General features: G+C 41.0%; 1 protein-coding gene across 1 annotated transcript in view; it reads right to left on the reverse strand.

The window, feature by feature from the left end:
* The window catches only part of LOC126482223 (atrial natriuretic peptide receptor 1), a 1,286,869-nt gene that overhangs the window by 204,665 nt on the left and 1,059,802 nt on the right, over positions 1 to 22,402 (reverse strand). The window contains exons 16-17 of the mRNA XM_050106202.1: positions 17,382 to 17,540; positions 7,733 to 7,901 (exon numbers count right to left, since the gene is read on the reverse strand). Coding sequence (XP_049962159.1) covers positions 7,733 to 7,901; positions 17,382 to 17,540 — 328 coding nt within the window. The remainder of the gene's footprint in view (positions 1 to 7,732; positions 7,902 to 17,381; positions 17,541 to 22,402) is intronic.

The following is a 22,402-nucleotide window of genomic DNA, read 5'->3' on the forward strand; positions in this document are numbered from 1 at the left end:
TGCATGTTCGATCAGAAAATTCTTTGCTTCTGCCTGGATGACAAGTTGCAACAAGCAGTGGACAATTTTCCCATTACAGGATCCTGCATCCGCATCACAACAGACACAGATGCTGTTCTTGAAGAGGACCACAATTTCATCTTAAGAGGGTGGCCAGAGTGATTGGACAGGCAACAATCTACTCCTCTTCAGCATTACTATAGGCTGCATCACCATTTGCTTCTAGTTGATGGTGAGATCCTTTTAACAGCAGACCACACTATGTAGCATCCCACCTGCCTTATGACAACAGATCTTACAGCTGCTTCAGCAGGGGCACTGAGGCACTTACAAGATGAAGTTCAAAGCCCAGTCTCATTATTATTGGACAGGCATCGACTGAAACATAGATAACCTCCTCTGTTAATGCACTAAATGTGCACAACAGCTGTCTGTCTCATGTCAGACTTTTCACTTTGGTCAGAATGCACCAAACATTGCGAATGAGTGCATTACCATTTTGCATGTCTATTCCTGAATATCCACATCGCTCATCATCACTGACACTTTTACCATGCACCCATATATTGTTAACTACCATACAATGTTGGGAGAATACACAGTGACAACATTGTTGAAGATTTTTGCCATTAAGGAGCTGCCACAGATATTAGGCAGAGGCATATGATAATTTCTGCTCTAGGAATGGAGTGAAGCAATCTGTTCACATCCTTTCCATTCCCAATGAAATGGAGAAGCAGAGAGGTTCATTCAGGCAGCAGATGAAGTTCATCCAAGTTGTGTGCACAAGATGCCCTGACATTGGGCGATTCCATTTGGTGACAACAGCATATCACAGCTCTCTCATGGATATCAACCTAGTTCTCTCCTACATTTACTGCCACCCACATCCAGCCGCTGATTTCCCTCCACAGTTTAGGTCTGGCACATGGATGTGGGACCGGGGGTTTGGCCGACAAGGTCAGTGGCTCCCAGCCACCAGTTTGAGCAATGGGGCTATGGGCATTTATGCTTCATACCAGAGACTGAAGCATTGCCCAACACTAGAACCAACTATGGTTCAGCAACTGCACCCCCAGTCTGTTTCTCCCCATGCCCTATTTTCCCCTCCTGTGATGTAACAAGAGTTCATCCTCAGGTTCATTCCCCCAACCTTCTCCCCCCCCCCCTCCCCCCTGTAATTCAAATGTCAGTAATGCCAGACCATTGCAACCACAGGGGGAGGGTCCAGCCTAGCCATTAGCTTCCCCACCCTGGGGGACACCAATGCTTTAGATCAAGTTACCACAGCCAGGAACATCCTCAGAGGTGCAGCAGTGGGACAGCTACCTTCCTGGAGTGCAGACATCATTATGATGTCACCTCGAGTGTCAACTATCTCACCCCTATTCCCACCACTGCCCACCTGGTGCAGCCACTGATGGCCGGGCCACTTTCAGTCTTATGAGAATTGGCATCACTTAGTTCCAGTAAGATAAATGTAGAGGAATTGTGGACGAAGTTTAAAGTTTAAGCAGATTGTAAATTGTGGTTTGGAGAATTATACGCCTAGTAAGTGGATAAAGATGGAAACAACCAACCATGGTTTAATAACAAAATTTGGAGAATGCTGAGGAAGCAAAGGCTGTTGCACTCTTAGTTCAAATGGGAATGTACAAATGGTGACAAGCAAAGGTTATTAGAGATTCTTGCATCTGTAAAAAGATCTATGCATGAACCATACAACTACCACTGTCACACATTAGCAAAAGATCTGGCAGAGAACACGAGAAAATTCTGGTCTTACATAAAATTGATAATCGGGTCTAAGCTCTCTATTAAGTCATTTGTTGTTCAGTATGGTGTGGCAGTTGAAATTAACAAAATGGAGGTCAAAGTTTTAAGTTTCACATTCAAGATAATGTTCACACAGGTGAATAGTACAATAGTATCATCATTTGACCAACGGATAAACTCCCATATGATTTACATAGTAACAAGCATTCATGGTGTAGAGAAATAGCTGAAGGGTTTGAAAGCAAAAAAAATCAGGTCGATATGGAATTGAAGTTTGATTTTACTAAGAGTACTCTACAGCTTTGGCCCTGTAAATAGCTTTGGATTTATCATAATTCTCTTGCCCAGCCCAAAGTCCCAAGCAACTGGAAAAAAGTGCAGGTGAGTCCAATATATAAGGAAATGTACAAATGGTGACAAGCAAAGGTTATTAGAGATTCTTGCATCTGTAAAAAGATCTATGCATGAAGCATACAACTACCACTGTCACACCTTAGCAAAAGATCTGGCAGAGAACACAAGAAAATCCTGGTCTTACATAAAATCGATAATTGGGTCTAAGCTCTCTATTCAGTCATTTGTTGTTCAGTATGGTGTGGTAGCTGAAATTAACAAAATGGAGGTCAAAGTTTTAAGTTTCACATTCAAGATAATGTTCACACAGGTGAATAGTACAATAGTATCATCATTTGACCAACAGATAAACTCCCATATGGTTTACATAGTAACAAGCATTCATGGTGTAGAGAAATAGCTGAAGGGTTTGAAAGCAAATAAATCAGGTTGATATGGAATTGAAGTTTGATTTTACTAAGAGTACTCTACAGCTTTGGCCCTGTAAATAGCTTTGGATTTAACATAATTCTTTTGCCCAGCCCAAAGTCCCAAGCAACTGGAAAAAAGTGCAGGTGAGTCCAATATATAAGAATGGTAAATGAATGGACCCACAAAATTACATACCAATATCCTTATTTTCTGTTTGCTGCAGAATCCTTGAACATATTCTTAATTCGAATATAATAAACTTTCTTGAGACTGAGAAGCTCATGTCCACAAATCTGTATGGTTTTAGAAATGCAAAACTCAGCTTGCCCTTTTCTCACAATATACTGTTAACTTTGGATGAAGAGCAACAGGCCAATTCCGTACTTCTAGATTTCCAGAAAGCATTTGATGCAGTGCCCCATTGCAGGTTGCTATACCAATATCCTTATTTTCTGTTTGCTGCAGAATCCTTGAACATATTCTTAATTCGAATATAATAAACTTTCTTGAGACTGAGAAGCTCATGTCCACAAATCTGTATGGTTTTAGAAATGCAAAACTCAGCTTGCCCTTTTCTCACAATATACTGTTAACTTTGGATGAAGAGCAACAGGCCAATTCCGTACTTCTAGATTTCCAGAAAGCATTTGATGCAGTGCCCCATTGCAGGTTGCTATTGACGGTACAAGTTCACAGAATAAGTTCACAGCTATGTGAGCGGCTTGTAGACTTCTTAAACAATAGAACCCAGTATGCTGTCCTCAATGGCAAGTGTCCATCAGAGAAAGTGGTATCATCAGGAGTACCCCAGGGAAGAGTGATAGGACCACTGTTGTTCTCTATAAACATAAATGAATTAGTGGACAGGGAGGGCAGCAAGCTGTGGTTGTTTGCAAATGATGCTGCGGTGTATGGTAGGGTGTCACAGTTGAGTGACTGTAGGAAGATTCGAGATGAGTTAGATGAACTTTCCACTCTGTGTAATGATGGCAGTTAGTCCTAAAATGTGGAAAAACATAAGTTGATGTGGATGAGTAGGAAGATCAAACCCATAATGTTAGGATACAGTATTACTAGTGTCCTGCTTGACACAGTCACATCATTTAAATCTCTGGGTGTAACATTGCAAAATGATTTCAGATGGAACAAGCATGTGAGAACTATGGTAGGATAGGTGAATGGTCAACTTTTATTTATTGGGAGAATTTTGAGAAATGTGGTTCACCTGTAAAGGAGACTTCATATAGGATGCTAGTGTGACCTGTTCTTAAGTACTACTCGAGTGTTTGGGATCCGTACCAGGTCAATTTGGAGGAAGACATTGCAACAATTCAAAGGGAAGCTACCAGATTTGTTAACAGTAGGGTCAATCAACATGTGTTATGGAGATGCTTTGGGAACTCAAATAGGAATCCCTGGAAGGTAAGCAATGTTTTTTTTCAAGAAACGTATTGAGAAAATTTAGTGAACCAGTATTTGAAGCTGATTGCCAAACAATTCTACTGCTGCTAACATACATTGTGCATAAGGCAAACAAAAATACGGTATGAGAAATAGGGTTCACACAGATGCATACAGACAGTATTTTTCTGTTGCTCTATTTGCGAGCAGAACAGGAAAGGAAGTAGTGGCACAGGGTACTCTCTGCCGTGTGCTGTATGGTGGATTGCGGAGTATCTATGTAGATGTAGATATGTCTGAGGACCTGCAGAATGGAGGCTCCTGTGACCGAAGCCATCCAGGGGGCTGCTGCTGAAAAGGTTGAGGACACACACCTTGTTCTCCACTTGGTGTGAGGCTGGGCACAGTGGGGCCATTGGTAACTGCCCTTCCTCCCCCCACCCACCCCACCCCCACCCATGCCCTTAAGTACATTTCCGTCGTATAGACCCTCTACATACTCCTTCCACCTTTCAACTTTCCCTTTTTTGCTTAGGATGGGTTTTCCATTTGAGCTGGTGACAATCACAGAACTGCTTCCCTTTTCTCCAAAGGTCTCTTAAATTTTCCTTTAGGCAGTATTTATCTTTTTCCCCTGGTGATGTATGCTTCTAAATCCTTAAACTTATCCTCCCGGCTTTCCTGATTAGCCATTTTGCACTTCCTTTCAATCTAATTTTTTAGGTACTTGTATTTCCTTTCACTCACTTCATGTACTGCATTTTTATATTTTCTCCTTTCATCAATTAAATATCTCTTGTGTTATCCAACAATTTCTACTAGGTCTTGTCTTTTTATCTATTTGGTTTTCTGTTGGCTTCAATATTTCACCTCTACCCATTAGTCTTCTACTGTATACCTTTCCTGTGTTCTGACCAACTGCTGCATAATGCTCTCATTAACCACTCATTCTTTCAACTTATCCAGGTCCCATATCCTTAATTTCGTACCTTTTTGCAACTTCCTTCACTTTTAATTTATGGTTAATAACCAATCAATTGTGGTCAGAGTCCACATCTGTCACTGGAAATGTCTTACAATTTAAAAGCTGGTTTTGAAATGTCTGTCTTACCATTATATAATCAAGCTGAAAACATAGTGTCTCCAGGTCTCTTACACAAATATAACCTTCTTTCATGATTCTTAAGCCAAATATCAGCAATGATTAAATTATGCTCTGTGGAAATGTCTACCAGGCAGCTTTCTCTTTCAATCATTTCCCCCGGTCCACACAGTCACCTATAACTTTTCCTTCTTTCCCTTTTCCTGTCACTGAATTCCAGTTCCTCATCATAATTATATTTTTGTCTCTCTTAACTATCTGGATAACTTATTTTCTCTCATCATGAATTTCTTCAATTTCTTCATCACTTGCAGAGCTAGTTGGCATAAAAACTTGTACTACTGTGGTGGGTGTTGGCTTTGTGTCTTGGCTACAATAATGTGTTCACTATGCTGTTCATAGTAACTTACCCACCTTCCAGTTTTCTTATTCATTACTAAACCTGCTCTTGCACTACCCCTATTTGATTTATTTTATTTCATTCATTTATGGCCTGTATTCACCTGACCAGAAGCCCTGTTCCTCCTGCTGCTGATTTTTACTAGTTCTCACTATATTTAACTTCAACCCATCTGATCCCCTTTTCAAAATCTCTAACCTAAAAGTCCAATTAAGGGATCTAACATTCCATGCTCTGATTCATAGAACACCAGTTTGGTTTTCCCTCTTGACAATATCCTCATGAGTAGTCCTTGCCTGGAGATCCGAATGGGAGACTATTTTATCTCTGGAATATTTTACCCACGAGGATGCCATCATCATTTAATTATGCAGTAGATCTGCATGTTCTTGGGAAAAATTATAGCAGTAGTTTTCCCTCGCTTTCTGCCGTTCGAGTACCAGCACGCCAACGCCATTCTGGTTGAATTATAAGGTCAGATCCCACAATCTTCTGGATTGTTGCCCTTGCAACTACTGAAAAGGTTGTTGCCTCTGTCCAGGAACCACATGTTTGTCAGGCCTCTCAACAGAGACCCCTCTGCTGTGGTTTCACCTGCAGTATGGCTATCTTTATTGATGTCCATCCCCGGCAGCTGAGTGGTCAGTGCGACGGAATGTCAATCCTAAGGGCCCGGGTGCGATTCCCAAATGGATCAGAGATTTTCTCCACTCAGGAACTGGGTGTTGTGTTGTCCTAATCATCATCATTTCATCCCCATCGACGCACAAGTTGCCAAAGTGCTGTCAAATCAAAAGACTTGCACCCAGTGAACGGTCTACCTGACGGGAGGCCCTAGTCACATGACATTTATCTGTATGATGTGGCATGCAAGCCATTCCATGAATGGTAAGGTTCATAGTATGTTGGGGTGACATATATCCTCCCATATTTTTTCTCCTTTCACCCTCACACCTGTATATTGAATACTTCAACTCTGTCTCATTCTCATCTTCAGTGCCCATTTCTTTCAACTGTACAGAAATATACTTGGCATTTAACCAGTTGTTTCCTTAATTTCCAACTTTTAATTTTTAATTGAAATAAATGGTTATAGTTCTGTCATGAGTTGCACTGAGAATTATATCTTTTTTTATTTCTTGATGGTGTGAGTTTCTTATGCATTTGTAATGCTGTGCACCGCCTCTTTGGAGATGTTCAGTTTTTTTCTGCTAGTATTCTTTCACAGTTAATCTGGTAATTGTGTTAAGTTTTTGCTGTGGTATGATTTTACTTCTTACCAAGTGGGGTGGCACAGTTGTTAGCGCACTGGACTCATATTCGGGAAGACAATAGTTCAAATCTGCATCCAGCAATCCTGGTTTAGGTTTCCCATGATTTCCCTAAAACATTTCAGGAATGCCAGGATGGTTCTTGTGAAACTGTGTGGCTGATTTCCTTCCCCATCCTTCCCTTGTGCTTCATCTCTCAATGACCTTTTCAACGACGGGGCATTTAACACTAATCTCCTCCTCCTCCTCCTGCTCCTCCTCCATGATTTTACTTTCTTTTGCAACACATTTCATTTAGTGGCAGGATTCAGAATTTTAAGGGTGAGCATGTGTGTTTATGTGTACAGGGGACGAGGGAAGGTGTTGTGTATCAATGAGTGTAAAAAATTTAGTGAGATACTTCACCAATGGACAATTTGCTTATAAGTGTTTTCAAAATTTTTACACATACTGATAACTGGCTATTGTGATACTTCGTTGAAGAGCATACTCTGATGAATTGCAAATCAAAATCATCACCAATTTGGAAATTTTTGTCTTGGATTAAAACTATTGTATAATCTGCTAAATAACTTTTATGATGCTGTGTTTAACATGACTTTAAGCTCCAGCAGTTACTATGGGTAATGGTAGATTATGAAGTCCTGTACCTTTTTCCTTGTGAGTTTTCTATGATGAGATGGTATGCAGTATCGAAAAATCGGCTTTAAGAGATATGCAACAAATGAAGCATCACTAATGACAAAATCAGTGACTAGAGAGATGTCAATCTGAAGAATAAAGTGTACAAAGGTTGAAATCCAACTAGAATTGATGTCCAATTTCAGTCACAAAATATCTAATAATCTGGCACATGAGTCTTTGAATAAGCAGTCTGCAACTCCTTGGTGTATATCCTGAATGGTAAATACATTAATTGAAGATCTATATATTATGAGGCAAAGAAATAGTATTCAACAACAAAAATTCCATCCATATTCAGACGATGGTGAAATTAATTGTTAATCCAGTACTCACTTGCGAATTGAGCGGATTACTTGTCGTATAGACTGGAATGTAGGTCTGTCATCTGGATTGTCAGACCATGACTGATGCATCAGATCCAATAGTTCTGATGGACAATCCTGCTCACCAACATCTGGACGAAATGGTGGGACCTCTCTAGCCGCCACTCGACTCACAATCTCTGAAAAAAGGAAAGTGTAAGGACCAATGCCTTCCCTATAGATATTTCTTTGTTTTATCTCTAGGCATGAATGTAATACAAATGTCATGAATATTGTCAGTTCGGATTTAGCTATAAGGTGTTATAAAAATTAACTTTTTAACACATGTTTTTTATCAGGAGAAACAACTTCAGCCGGAGAAAAAGTCCTAGACCCCCTAATTATATAAGTAGGTTAGAGAATTTGAAACAAGGATTGGACTGGTTGAACTTAGATTTAATTGGAATTAGTGATGTGTGGTAGCAGGAAGAAGAAGATCTGTGGTCAACTGAGTAAGGCTTCACCAACACAAGCTCAAATAATGGAAACGTAGGTGTAAAGAAGACATGTCAAGTTGCAGACAGGCATGATTGAAAGATACTCACACATTGATTTCAGCCACAGCCCTCATCAGTAAAGACACACACACATATCGTGTAAGAAGGTATGACATTAATAAGTACAGGAGAGAACTTACAGAGTGTACTGGACAAAAATAGAGAAATGATGCAAATGGCTATTTACTGGTGTCAGGCTAACCAGCTGTGGATAAATCAAACAAAAACAGAAGAAATAATATTTAATCTCAAAGTAACTAAAAATGAAAACAAAACAGTGAAATTACTTGGACTAATCATAGACCACAAGCTCTCATGGGAAGGACAGACCAATTATCTATGTAGTAAACTAGGATGAGTACTTTCCTTATTGTATAAATTAAGAAACAGTGTGAGCAAGCAATTGCTACTCCACTCATACTATGCTTTTTTTCATTCCCAACTGCAATATGGAATATTGCTTTGGGGTAACTCCCCAGGAGCTGAATGTATTTTCAGATGGCAGAAGAAAGCAATCAGGTGCATGGAAGGGTTAGCACCCAGAGAGTCCTGAAGAAATTATTTTAAGTCTCTTGGCGTAATGACAGTGCCAAGCATGTACATATATAACTGTTTAATATATGCCAGAGAAAATCTGAAAAAATTGAACATGAGATGTGATGTGCATGAACACAATACAAGAAACAGTCACCTGCTGGACTTGCCTTCCACAAGACTTGCTGTAGTCCATAATAACTATAAGTACTTAAGAATAAAATTTTTCAATAAGGTACCATTCTCAGCTCATACAGTACCACTAAATAAATATAAGAATACATTGCAAACCTGGCTAAAAAACAATGAATTCTATAAAACTGAAGAATTCTTAGAAACTAATCATCAAAATATATGTTTTACCTAAGTTATGAAGAAAATGTTTTGATATTATATACGCTAGTTATTTACTGTGATTCTTTTCTTATGTGTGTATTTAATTATTGTATAAAACACACACACACACCAAAAGCAAGCACACCTTATGCACACATGACCGCCAACTCCAGCATCTGGATGCTGGAGTTAGTGGTCATGTGTGCAACTTTTCTTATGTGTGTATTTAATTATTGTATAAAACACACACACACACCAAAAGCAAGCACACCTTATGCACAAATGACCGCCAACTCCAGCATCTGGATGCTGGAGTTAGTGGTCGTGTGTGCAACTTGCCCATAAGCAAGTACTGATGAAGGCTTTGGCTGAAAGAAATACATGTGTTTTAATTGTGCCTGTCTGCAACTTGACATGGCTTCTTTATGGTAAGTAGCAATCTATCTTTTCTGACATTGTTGATAATCCTACCTGGAGTTTCTATTGTTTGAAATGTATGTGTAGATTAATAATAAACAAGGTAACTTAATGTAGGTAAGCTACTATCATCATCATAGTGAGAGGTACCCAAGCTATATATGACCCACAATACTAGTTCAAGTATAAAAGCCTAAAATCCCCACAGATGATGAAGAGATTAACCAAAGTGTGATTTACCTAAAAGACGTGGTTGAAGATGAAAATTTAATTATTTCCAGCCAGAGTGGCCGTTCAGTTCTAGGCGCTACAGGCTGGAGCCGAGCGACCGCTACAGTCGCAGGTTCGAATCCTGCCTCGGGCATGGATGTGTGTGATATCCTTAGGTTAGTTAGGTTTAATTAGTTCTAAGTTCTAGGTGACTGATGACCTCAGAAGTTAAGTCCCATAGTGCTCAGAGCCATCTGAGCCATTTGAACCAAAATTTAATTGTGAGGAGGATCTGGGAGATTTTTATCCCATAATAGAAAAATGAGGGGAAAAATAGTAGGAGAACATGGACTGAAGGAAGGCCAATATAGGGGAAACCACATGGTAGACCTTTGGAAGGGGGTTGGATAGATGAAAAAGAGCTGGACACACTGAATGGGATTTTGAAATCCGATTTTAAACTACATAACATTTCCAGGAATAGATGTGGCCTCTTGGAAATTATTTATTATGAACTGAAGATTAAAAGTGAAGAAGTTAATGAAGAAGTTGCAGAAAAGTAGGGAATATGGTCTGGGTAAATGGAAATCACAAAAGACTGTTGACAGTTTCAAAGAGAAGTTTAGGCAAAGACTAACTGAAACAAGGGAAAGGAATGCAATAGAAGCCAAATGGGAAGCTTTAAGAGATGCAATAATGAAGGCAACATACGCTCAAATAGGCAAAGGGTAAGGATCAATGGAATCGTTGGATAACACATGAGATATTAATTTGACAACAGAAGAAAATATAAAAGAGCAGTAAATGAGGCGTACAAATGGGAATGCAAATATCTAAGAAATTATATTGATGGAAATTGCAAAATGGAAAGTAGAAATGGCTAGAGGAGTGCAAAGATGTAAAGAGGTCCATAAGCATGGGAAAAATAAGTGTGATATACAGTAAAATTAGAGAAATACGCTCCTGGAAATTGAAATAAGAACACCGTGAATTCATTGTCCCAGGAAGGGGAAACTTTATTGACACATTCCTGGGGTCAGATACATCACATGATCACACTGACAGAACCACAGGCACATAGACACAGGCAACAGAGCATGCACAATGTCGGCACTAGTACAGTGTATATACACCTTTCGCAGCAATGCAGGCTGCTATTCTCCCATGGAGACGATCGTAGAGATGCTGGATGTAGTCCTGTGGAACGGCTTGCCATGCCATTTCCACCTGGCGCCTCAGTTGGACCAGCGTTCGTGCTGGACGTGCAGACCGCGTGAGACGACGCTTCATCCAGTCCCAAACATGCGCAATGGGGGACAGATCCGGATATCTTGCTGGCCAGGGTAGTTGACTTACACCTTCTAGAGCACGTTGGGTGGCACGGAATACATGCGGACATGCATTGTCCTGTTGGAACAGCAAGTTCCCTTGCCGGTCTAGGAATGGTAGAACGATGGGTTCGATGACGGTTTGGATGTACCGTGCACTATTCAGTGTCCCCTCGACGATCACCAGTGGTGTACGGCCAGTGTAGGAGATCGCTCCCCACACCATGATGCCGGGTGAAGGCCCTGTGTGCCTTGGTCGTATGCAGTCCTGATTGTGGCGCTCACCTGCACGGCGCCAAACACGCATACGACCATCATTGGCACCAAGGCAGAAGCGACTCTCATCGCTGAAGATGACACGTCTCCATTCGTCCCTCCATTCATGCCTGTCGCGACACCACTGGAGGCGGGCTGCACGATGTTGGGGCGTGAGCGGAAGACGGCCTAACGGTGTGCGGGACCGTAGCCCAGCTTCATGGAGAAGGTTGCGAATGGTCCTCGCCGATATCCCAGGAGCAACAGTGTCCCTAATTTGCTGGGAAGTGGCGGTGCGGTCCCCTACGGCACTGCGTAGGATCCTACGGTCTTGCCGTGCATCCGTGCGTCGCTGCGGTCCGGTCCCAGGTCGACGGGCACGTGCACCTTCCGCCGACCACTGGCGACAACATCGATGTACTGTGGAGACCTCACGCCCCACGTGTTGAGCAATTCGGCGGTACGTCCACCCGGCCTCCCGCATGCCCACTATACGCCCTCGCTCAAAGTCCGTCAACTGCACATACGGTTCACGTCCACGCTGTCGCGGCATGCTACCAGTGTTAAAGACTGCGATGGAGCTCCGTATGCCACGGCAAACTGGCTGACACTGACGGCGGCGGTGCACAAATGCTGCGCAGCTAGCGCCATTCGACGGCCCACACCGCGGTTCCTGGTGTGTCCGCTGTGCCGTGCTTGTGATCATTGCTTGTACAGCCCTCTCGCAGTGTCCGGAGCAAGTATGGTGGGTCTGACACACCGGTGTCAATGTGTTCTTTTTTCCATTTCCAGGAGTGTATATGGAGTGTATATGTGTATACGTATGTGCATATTAAGATCCCAGAGGAGGAATGGCTGAAATTTATAGAAAAGTTAGGTAGAGAACAGGAACTTTAAGATCTAAGAAGGCAAAATGAAAATGGATGAAGACGGGATGGGAGATATGATAACTGCAAGAGGTTTTTACAGAGAACTAAAAGACCTAAGCTGAATCATAGCACCTGGACCAGATGCCATTCACTCAGAATTATTAAGATGCATTGGAGGATCAGCCACGACCACCTAATTTGCAATATAAGATAAATGAGACAGGGAAAATACCTACAGACCTTGTGAAGAATGTTATAATACTAGTACCAAAGAAAGAAGATGCTTACTTGTATATTACCACACAATAAATCGTAACGGCAAAATACTAGCTTCAATTATTTACAGAAGGATGGATAGACTGACAGAAACCAACTAAAAGATAGGTTTATGGTGTCCAATGTTTAATAATTAATAACTAGCCTGTATCAGTCTCAATACCTTTCAATCCTTCCACCCAGCCAAGGCAGGGAATTGAGGCCCTACGTGCCATACTGGAGGTGCTGGCACTGCGGGGTCAATGCTGATGGTGCGATGCTATACAGGTGTCCAATCAGCTCCTCCAATAATATCATGAGAGGTTTACCTGTAGTGAATCCTGGTGTCAACTCATCATTGCACACAAATGTTGACCTCCAAGAGATTTCAGTGTTCCATTATGACTCCCTCTATGGGGATTGGAGAGGGGGGAGGGGGGGGGGGCATGTGCTCCTCTGAATAAACCAACTTGAATGTTATGTATGACTTCTTATGTACCCTTAAATCCTCCACCTATCCCAAATTCCACCCTCCTAGCTTGGCCACTCTTTACAATGGTGTAGAAGTGTGACCTGTAAACTTTTAGCTTATTCTTGGCTGCCAAAAGACTTCCAGAGTAGAATATTAACATAGAATGTGCTGCTTCCTTGTGGCACAAGGGCCTGGTCAGCCCTGATGCACTATGCTTGAAAAAGTCCTCTGATTTCACTATGTCACACATGGAAGGGTGTGTGCTGGAATGCAGCCAACAGTTTCTTGTTCTCAAATGACAGGGCATTACCTGCCAGGACAATGTGTTGCTATCGATTTGGACTGGCTGGGTATGACTGCATACATGAGTGTGTCAGGTGTATGTGCCTTGTAAATATGGATCTCTGTTTGTCTGGAGCTGCCTGCCTGCTTGTTCATCATAAGAGAGGGCTGAGGCACCAGCTTCCACTCGACAACATATTCCTTAATATCACCAGCCAGATGTGTTCTACCACAGCTGTTGCAATATCATCCTCATCACAGCTTGAAGATGTTGACTGTGAATGTTTAACTGTTATTATTCTATGTCACCATGATGACTGCTGGCCGGCCGTGGTGGCACATTGGTTCTGGGCACTTCAGTCTGGAACCGCGCGACCGCTACGGTCGCAGGTTCGAATCCTGCCTCGGGCATGGATGTGTGTGATGTCCTTAGGTTAGATAGGTTTAAGTAGTTCTAAGTTCTAGGGGACTGATGACCTCAGCTGTTAAGTCCCATAGTGCTCAGAGCCATTTGAACCATTTGATGACTGCTGAGCCAGAAAATAGAATAAGAAGTCCGAGAATATCTATTACAAGATGCAACTTTATTTACAACATAATAGAGTCCTGAGCTATCTAGCTATCTTCGATTTCATTAATACAGAATTTGCCTGACAATTTTATCATTATCAATTTACTGTCTCATTTAATTGGAGCGTAGTGACGAGCTATTTATTTCATTACGTCACTGTATGTGTGAAAGTTGGGATAATTTTTTGATTGTAGCTCGATACAAAGAAGCTCTTACATAATGCACATTATACTCAAGAAAGATGAGTCATGTAGTAACTATATTGACCAATGAATGACACAGTACCTATGTTGGCCATTTCTCAGCCTTGTAAATGTACTGCATTGTTTGTCTTGTCTGCTGTCTGTATAAAGGTACTCTATGATGTTTCTACTATCATGAAAAATGAAGATGGGTTTACAGTACTGTACTGAAAAATAGAAAAAGGCTAGCTAAAGATATAGACTGCCCAGAAGCTGGAAGAAACATGAAGCTTTGTTTCACAGATAAGAACATTTGCTGTTTGTGTAATGGGAAGACGCTTGGAATATATTAATTTTGATGACAAAACATAAAATAAGTGCATCTAGTATGAATGTCAGAACAAAATTAGGAATGATACAGAAAAAGAAACCTGCCTTGCAATAAAAAAAAAGGCAACTGTGAAGCGCAGTGACCAGCTAATGGGCTATGCCCCTTTTTAGAGGACGGTATTGTGGTGGAAGAAAGCATTTTTACGTGTTTTCATGACAATGATGACTGTAAATTCATAGTTTATATAAAGTCAAGGGCTCCCAGCAAACATATTCATGCATTCATTAGTTAATTGGCAGCAGTCTTGATAAGCAAAGGCAGTCAGGATGAATCACCTTCAATTAAAAATAGTTCAGATGTAATGAGACTGTGTAAAATGTTTTCCTAAATTGGTTCTTGCTACAGAAATGTCAAAATGGCCTCTGAGGAGATGTAAGGTTTGAGCAGAGTAAAGTAAGGCAAGACTTGGGAAAGTAGCAAGAAAAGACAGCAGGTATTATTGTGAAGACTGTGATGTTTGACTTCATTTTCCAAAATTCATTCAACTTTTTCATACTAAGGCAAATACAATTAAGTAGTTTTCAGTGAAAAACTACATTTCCAAAGTTCTATTTTTAGTACCAACAACTTCTAATTCTATCTCCATTTAGGAAAAGAAAGAGACAAAAAATTGTTGTCAAAAAACATATTTTCACTTAAAAAAATAAAAATCATCACTGAAGTAATTCTACATTTATTAGCAGTATCATATAAAAAAAAGACCCCTTTTTCAAATGTGATGGATTGACATAAAGCCTAATGCAGTAGTATCTACACACAACTTAGAAAACAACTATGAAAAAGCACAGTCTCAGCTAGTAAAATTACACTCTAGCTTCTGTCAGAGTGTTAATAGAAGGTGGTTGGATGACATAAAACAGGCAGAAAAAAAAAAAAAAAATGCGTAACAGAGAACTGAAATACAAGGAATAGTCTGGAGGTGGTCTTTTTCCAGTAGTAGATGACAAATGCCTTATTGTTACTATTATGGAGCCCAGGGACAGCTTAGTGAAAGTACAAGAGGAAGTTTCAAACAATGGAAAGTCCAGGATGGACCGTAACAATATTATGAAAAGGAAAGTTGCTACTCAGCATATAGCGGAGATGCTGAGTCTCAGGTAGGCACAACAAAAAGACTATCACAAATAATATTTTGGCCAACAAGGCCTTTGCTGAAAACAGGTGACACACACACACACACACACACACACACACACACACACACACACACACACACACTCATGCAAACGCAAGTCACACAGACATGACTGCAGTCTATGGCAGCTGAAGCCACACTGTGAGCAGCAACAGCAGTGCATGATGGGAGTGGTGACTGGGTGGAGGTGAGGAATAGGCTGGGGAGGTGAGGGGGAGGGATAGTAGAGTAGGGATGGTGGACAGAGCAGTGCTGCTGGGGAGCAAGCAGAGACGATGTAGGTGGAGAGAGGGTAGGGCAGCTATGTGCAGTCGGGTGGTTAGATGGAAGGCAGGGCAGTGGGAGTGAAAGGGGGGGGAGGAGTGTTGTTTCTTGGCCATGGATTGTCGGTGGCCATTCATGTGGACAGACAGCTTGTTGGTTGTTATGCCCACATAGAATGCAGACAGTGGTTTCAGCTTAGATTGTAGATCACAGGCAGTCCTGCCTTTGATGGGATAGGTGATGTTTCTGACCATAATATTGCTACGAGAGGAGGTTGTCACATGCCCAGTGACCTGAACCCAAAACATTTTTGCTGAAATAAATATGGAGAACTAAATAACATCACTGTGCCCATACTGTACCTACATAAAAATATATATAATGCAAAAGTAACAGCACACGTTTTTTAAATGCACAATACATTAAGTAAGGGTCACTGCCTTTTTAATATTAAACAGCTTAAATTATCCAAAAGCAAAAGCCATAAATTCTGAGCTCATTTTGTGCAACAAACTACCTCAAACAATAAAAAGCATAGAAAAGACAAATATGTCAAGAAAATAATGACATCGATTATTTAACCCAAAACCCTTGTGTGTAGTTTAAAAGGAGATTTATAGAATGTCATTATGCAAAAAAAAGAGCACATTCCTCAGTTAAAGAATATATACAGACAAAATGGAGCACCTTCCATCAATTGATTCTGTTTGTGACACTGTTCCTGTTGCTGTTTATTTTCCTTATTCATGTTAGTTTAAGGTATCCAACAAACTGCTGAAACAAGCCTTACATAGGAAATCATTGAAGTGGTGTTGGTTGGTCAGTGGGTAGGGAGGTAGAGGATGATACTTATATTTATATGTGTACACGCTTGAGAGCAAAACACAACAATATTTTAATGTAACTTACTGGAATTGTGTTTATAATATGATAACATATTTCTGTGGAAAATCCAGGATGGAATGTAGCAATATTATGAAAAGGAAAGTTGCCACTCACCATATAGCGGAGATGCTGAGTTGCAGATAGGCCCAACAAAAAAACTGTCACAAATAAAGCTTTTGGCCAGTAAGGCCCTCGTCAAAAATAAATCTCTCTCTCTCTCTCTCTCTCTCTCTCTCTCTCTCTCTCACACACACACACACACACACACACACACACACACACACACACGCGCAAGAGCATGCGTGCGCCAACGCATACACATGATTTCCAGTTGCAGTTGTTATTTTGTAAAATTATCCAAGGATTAAATAAAGACTGCTTTTACCACCATAATCTATTGTTGGTTCTGATCAGCATATTGCCAGGATGTTACTGTGTGAATTGCACTTGTCAGTTTGTTATTTCTGCTCCTTTGTTGTACTTTGCATTTCAACTGTTCCAGAATCTGGAATCTCCTCATGTTTTCGATATTACCTTTCAGCTGGGTGAAAGAATAGCTTAAGATCTGTGAAAGACAGAGACTCAACATATGTTGTTCTTTCTTTCCATTTCTTGACTTGTTAGTAGTAGAGCTACAGTTCCCTTTTGTATAAAAGTTAAAATCATGGTGAAAGATGGTTTTTGGTTCTACATCTCCATTATGACTATATTTGTAGATAACTTTGCTTTAACCTTACCAGGTGGTGTGAGAAATTGTTTAGCAGCTTCAAAAGGGCCAGCTCTGAGGATTATTTCTTCCAGTATGATTCCAAAACTGTAGACATCTCCCTTTTGTGTTGCAGGGTTTCCAGGAACAGTAGTTTGTGGCAGAAGCTCAGGTGCAATCCAGAGGAGTTCTGTAAATTTATCAGGGCAGGAATTTATTCATATGGTGACTAAGAAAGAAAAATTTTACCCAGCAAGAAATTACATTCCACAAGTGTAACTTCATTTTTTGTAGTTTTATAATGAAGCTTTTACTCTGAGTATGGCAAAAATGTAATATCTGTTTAGCCAAAACAACCCCCCCCCCCCCCCCCCCCCCACACACACACACATGAAAAGAGAAGTATTATTAGTTAGTTGCTCTGATTCATGTAATTAGACTTTACTTGTACAACTATTTTGTAAAGCTATGAAATTAAGTGCTTTGTAGTTGGTATAGGCTACACAGTCATAAAAAGGAGATACCACATTGCCTTCTACTGCACCAAAATCTGTGCTATGAATACCCAAATACTGTTTCAAAAAGACAATATCATAATTTTAATATCACATAATTGAGAACATGTCAAATAGAAACTGTTGTTTTCTTGTGGCACATTTTCTAAACTGTGGGTCATATTTGCCATTATTGTTTATTGCCTCATCATTTAAAACTGTATTTGGTATAAACAATGTACGTTACTTAACACAGGCAGAAGATTTTATGAAAAAATATTTGAGAAATCTGTGGAGTGGATCAACATTCAGTAACATAAAAAATCCTAACATTCAAATAAATAAATATAACTCCACAGATAAAAGTCACAAGGTGTGAGGTCTGGAGACCTGGGAGGACACCAGTGATGAAGTTAATCTTCTGCTCCTGCACTTCCAATCCAATGTCCCAAAATGGTTTCATTCAGGTAATGTCAGACATGTTCACAGAATTTCACTAAGTATGTCAGACGATATCTTAATGACACCATTCCAGGATGTCTGGTTGGAAGAGGAGGAGCAGAAGATGAACTTTGTCACTGGTGCGCTCCAGGTGACCAGACCTCACACCTTGTGACTTTTATCTTTGATGTTATGTAAAGGACCACATTTTTATCCCCCCTATGACAGACTTCCTTGAAAGTTTGTGACATCACAATGTGAAAATGTGAATTCTATATTGAAAACCCAGTTGCTTCATGTGTGGCAGGAAATAGCCACTGTCTTGATATCTGTCATGTAACACATGGTTATCACACTGAATGCATAAACATTTGAACTTCTTTCTTTCCAGAATCATCTTCATAGTTTGCAAGCAATAAATGTTAGAAATCTGTTCCTTCTTTCTGAATAGCCCTGTATCAACACTAGGCAAATTACAGCATCTTTCATATCATTGCAGACTATACTAAACATTGTATCCTAAAATGATAATGTTCACATTCTACTGCATATGATAATTAAAAGTAACAGCTTATGTAGAGGAATGAAATGTTATTTAGCCTAGTAATGACTTGTTGTCACTGAATTACAGGTATCCTACGGTTCCTTTTGTGCACTGTTGTAGCCCAATTTGTCTCATCTGTTTGTGATTCTTGTTCCTCTTTCTATATCAACATCCAGGCTCCACCAACCACAGTGAAGTGCATGGCAAGTGGTACTTCTCATTGTATCAGATGTTATGGTGCCTTCCTAGTCCAGTTATGTATGGAGCCCAGAAACGATGGATGCTTAAATGCCTCTGTATATCTTGCAATTAGTTTAATCCTGTCTCCATGTTATATCCAGAATCTTGTGCATATGCACCATGTGTGGTGTCACTATGAATGTGCATTTGCATGAGCCACCAACTGTATCAGTACGGTCCGGCTGCTGGAGGCCACATGTGGGTGGATGTGTGTGGCGACGTCTCCACTGCCCTGTCTACTGGAGACTCAAACATATATATGCATGGAGCAGCACTAATTGGAACCTCTTGTGTGTCTTTCCAGTGTGCCATTCACTTCAGTGTACTGTGTCGTGTTATGTGTGGATTCATGGAAGTCTGTTTTCCGTTGTACTTGAGTGCTTCATGAATAAAGCCATATTTGGATTATTTTTGACCAATCTTGTGTACTATGTAATTGCAACAACTCTGGAAATGAGTTTGGAAAAGTTTCCATGAGTGCAACCTTTACATGCAGTTTCATCAGGTTTATTCATTATGGACACCATGCTATTGGCCCTGAATGGCTTACTTTGGCTGTGGCCACCATGTCGGGCTCCACTAACAGAAAAGGTACTGTTCCATCAGTCCCTCCACCCACATCCCCTCCATACAGTGATTCACCCAAGGATTGGGGCACTTAGGAGACAAAAACTCAGACAGCAGTTTTTTATATTTCAGTATGACAGACTCAAATCTGTGCAAAGCCTTCTTTCTCTCGTGGATTCTGCCTAAGGCAAATCACTTACTGTGTCAACTTGCCCCTTTACAAGAACCAGCAGCTGTTACTTTTTATCTCATGCACAGTTTATTGGTCAATTGCTATAGCAAATGAATGCATCATAGTGGCTGAGGCAAATTGCTGCAAGAAACCAAACCAGTCATACAGGGTCTGGGCAGCCAAACTTCAGACCAGGCCATAAATGTCAGGTTGTTACGAGGCCCGTAATGATTATTAAACAGAGTCTATGGTGATGACACAGTTCTCTGCTTATCTACTGACAAGGAAGTGTGCCGGAAGGTTTTACTCTGTGAAAACCCTCCACTGGCTGAAGCTTTGCAAATAGCACAATCTTTTGAAGTTACTTGGATTGCAGTAACCAAACTGAAGCTTGGAGTGATGTGGCAGTAGTGTCACACAGTATGCCTACTCTAGGACGACAGGCAGCTTGTACAAGGAAGTGGCAGTGACGGCAGTAAACATGCAAGCCCAGTGCCAAGCTGACCAAGGCCAGGTAAAGCAGCTGCAACCACAACCATGACAGTGGCAGTGTCAGCTTTCTCTTTTTCCAACTTGTCATTTCTGTTTTGTCCAGCATGAACTTTCAGCATGCCCTAAGCACTGGCAGAAAGGCCACATCACTTCTGTGTGTTGTTCACCAACAGTTTCAAGATAAGGACATGGACACAAACTGTTTGATACCAATTCTTGTGACTTCTTCCAAGTTGTTTGTAGACTTAAGTGTTTTTTGCCAAGTGATGAGGCTGCAGGTTGACACAGATGCTGCAGTGGCATTTTTGAATTCTCAAACCTATGTGAGTTTAGGCTCACCATCGATGACACTAGTGATGTGCAAGATGTTCAGTTATAACAAACAGAGCATTGCACTGTTGAGACAGTTTACAGCATCTGCCTCTTAGAAGTCAGAGGTTCATCCCATTACATTTTTGGTGGTTGCTGATGCTGGTGTTGAGAACTTGTTTGGGATAGATGCATTCCAGGCATTTGGATTTTCTATCACTGACACCATTCACCTTGTGTCCGATCAGGTACTGTATTCTCAGATGGAAATACTGAGTTTGGAATTTTCAGACTTATTGTTAGAAGGTATGGGGTGTGCTATTAATTTTTCTGCTCAAATTTCTTGAAATCCATGACTCGGCCTTGTTTTTGCCATGCATTTCCTATTCCTGTCATCCTAAAAGATCATGTGAAAGCAACAAGTTCCAATCTCTAGGGATGGTGCAATCTGTTGTGGCTAGTGAATAGTCATCTCTGCTAGTTGTAGTTCAGAAACTGTCAGGGAAACTTTGCCTCTGTGGCAGTTTAGTACTACTGTCAATGCACAGTCAATCCTGGATATGTATCCTTTCCCATGCCAGGAGGAACTGTGGGCTAAATTAATTATTGGGCGGCCAGTACTTTTCTAAAAGTGATTTGTCTGAAGTGTATCTGCACGTTCCTGTGGATGAAGAGTCTTGGTGAGTTCTGGTTTTGATAGTCCTCATGGTTTTTATCAATATTTGCACCTTCCTTTTAGTGTGGCTAGTGCCCCAGCTATTTTCCAACGATTATTAGAGCAACAGACTGTGCCTGTCGCGGGCTGCATTAATTATCTAGATGATACTGTTCTTACAGGCTCCTCCATGGCCAATCACTTGCAAAATGTACATATTCTGTTCTCTGTCTTACAATCTGCAGGCTTACAGTGTAACCTCACAAAGTCTCAGTGTTTCCAACCTCCTATTGTCTATTTGGAGTTCAACAAATCTCAGGATGTAGTTCGCCCTCTGTCAGACCACATCTCTGCTGTGATGTCTATGCCTCACCCCTCTGGCACTGAACATAGTTTTGGCGACTGATGCCTCACAGTATGGTCTCAGAGTGATCCTCACCCTAGTATGCCAATGGCTTGAACAACCTGTTACTTTTGCCTTGAAATCTCTCACTTTGGCCCAGCAGTGTTACTCTCAGATGGAAAAAAGAGGCTCGTGCCACTGTCTATGCTCTCCAGAAATTTCGCATTTTTTTGTATGACTCTACATTTCACCTTATTACTGAACATAAGCCCTCAGTTTCCTTGTTTAACCCTCACAGTTCCTTGTCTGACAAAGCAGCACATCTCCTCCAATGCTGGCTACTGTTCTTGTCTCACCTTAATTACGAAATACATTTTCAGTCCACACGTAAACATGCCAATGTGGATGCACCTTTCTGTCTTCCTGTGGGTCCTGATCCTGACTTTGATCATATAGAATTGCTTTACTTCAATCTTGATACTGAAACCCAGGCTCCAGTCAAAGGTTTCCTAATTATGAGCTCGTGCATAGCAGCTGCTGTTGCTGCTGACCCAGATCTCTGCCAAATGGTTCGGTTCGCTCAACAGGGCTGACCAGATAAACCATTGGGTCAGGCTTCAGACCATGTGCACAACTATTTTTCCTTAGGGTATTGCCTCTCTGTTGATGAAGGTGTTTTGCTGTTGTCCACGAAAGACCTCTCTCCCAGAGTAGTCATTCTCACCACATTACAGCTCGAGGTTCTATGACCTGTCTACCAGTGTCATTGGGGCATTTCATGCACTAAACTGTTAT

This window comes from Schistocerca serialis, chromosome 5, assembly GCF_023864345.2.
Source record: "Schistocerca serialis cubense isolate TAMUIC-IGC-003099 chromosome 5, iqSchSeri2.2, whole genome shotgun sequence".
Classification (NCBI taxonomy): Eukaryota; Metazoa; Arthropoda; class Insecta; order Orthoptera; family Acrididae; genus Schistocerca; species Schistocerca serialis.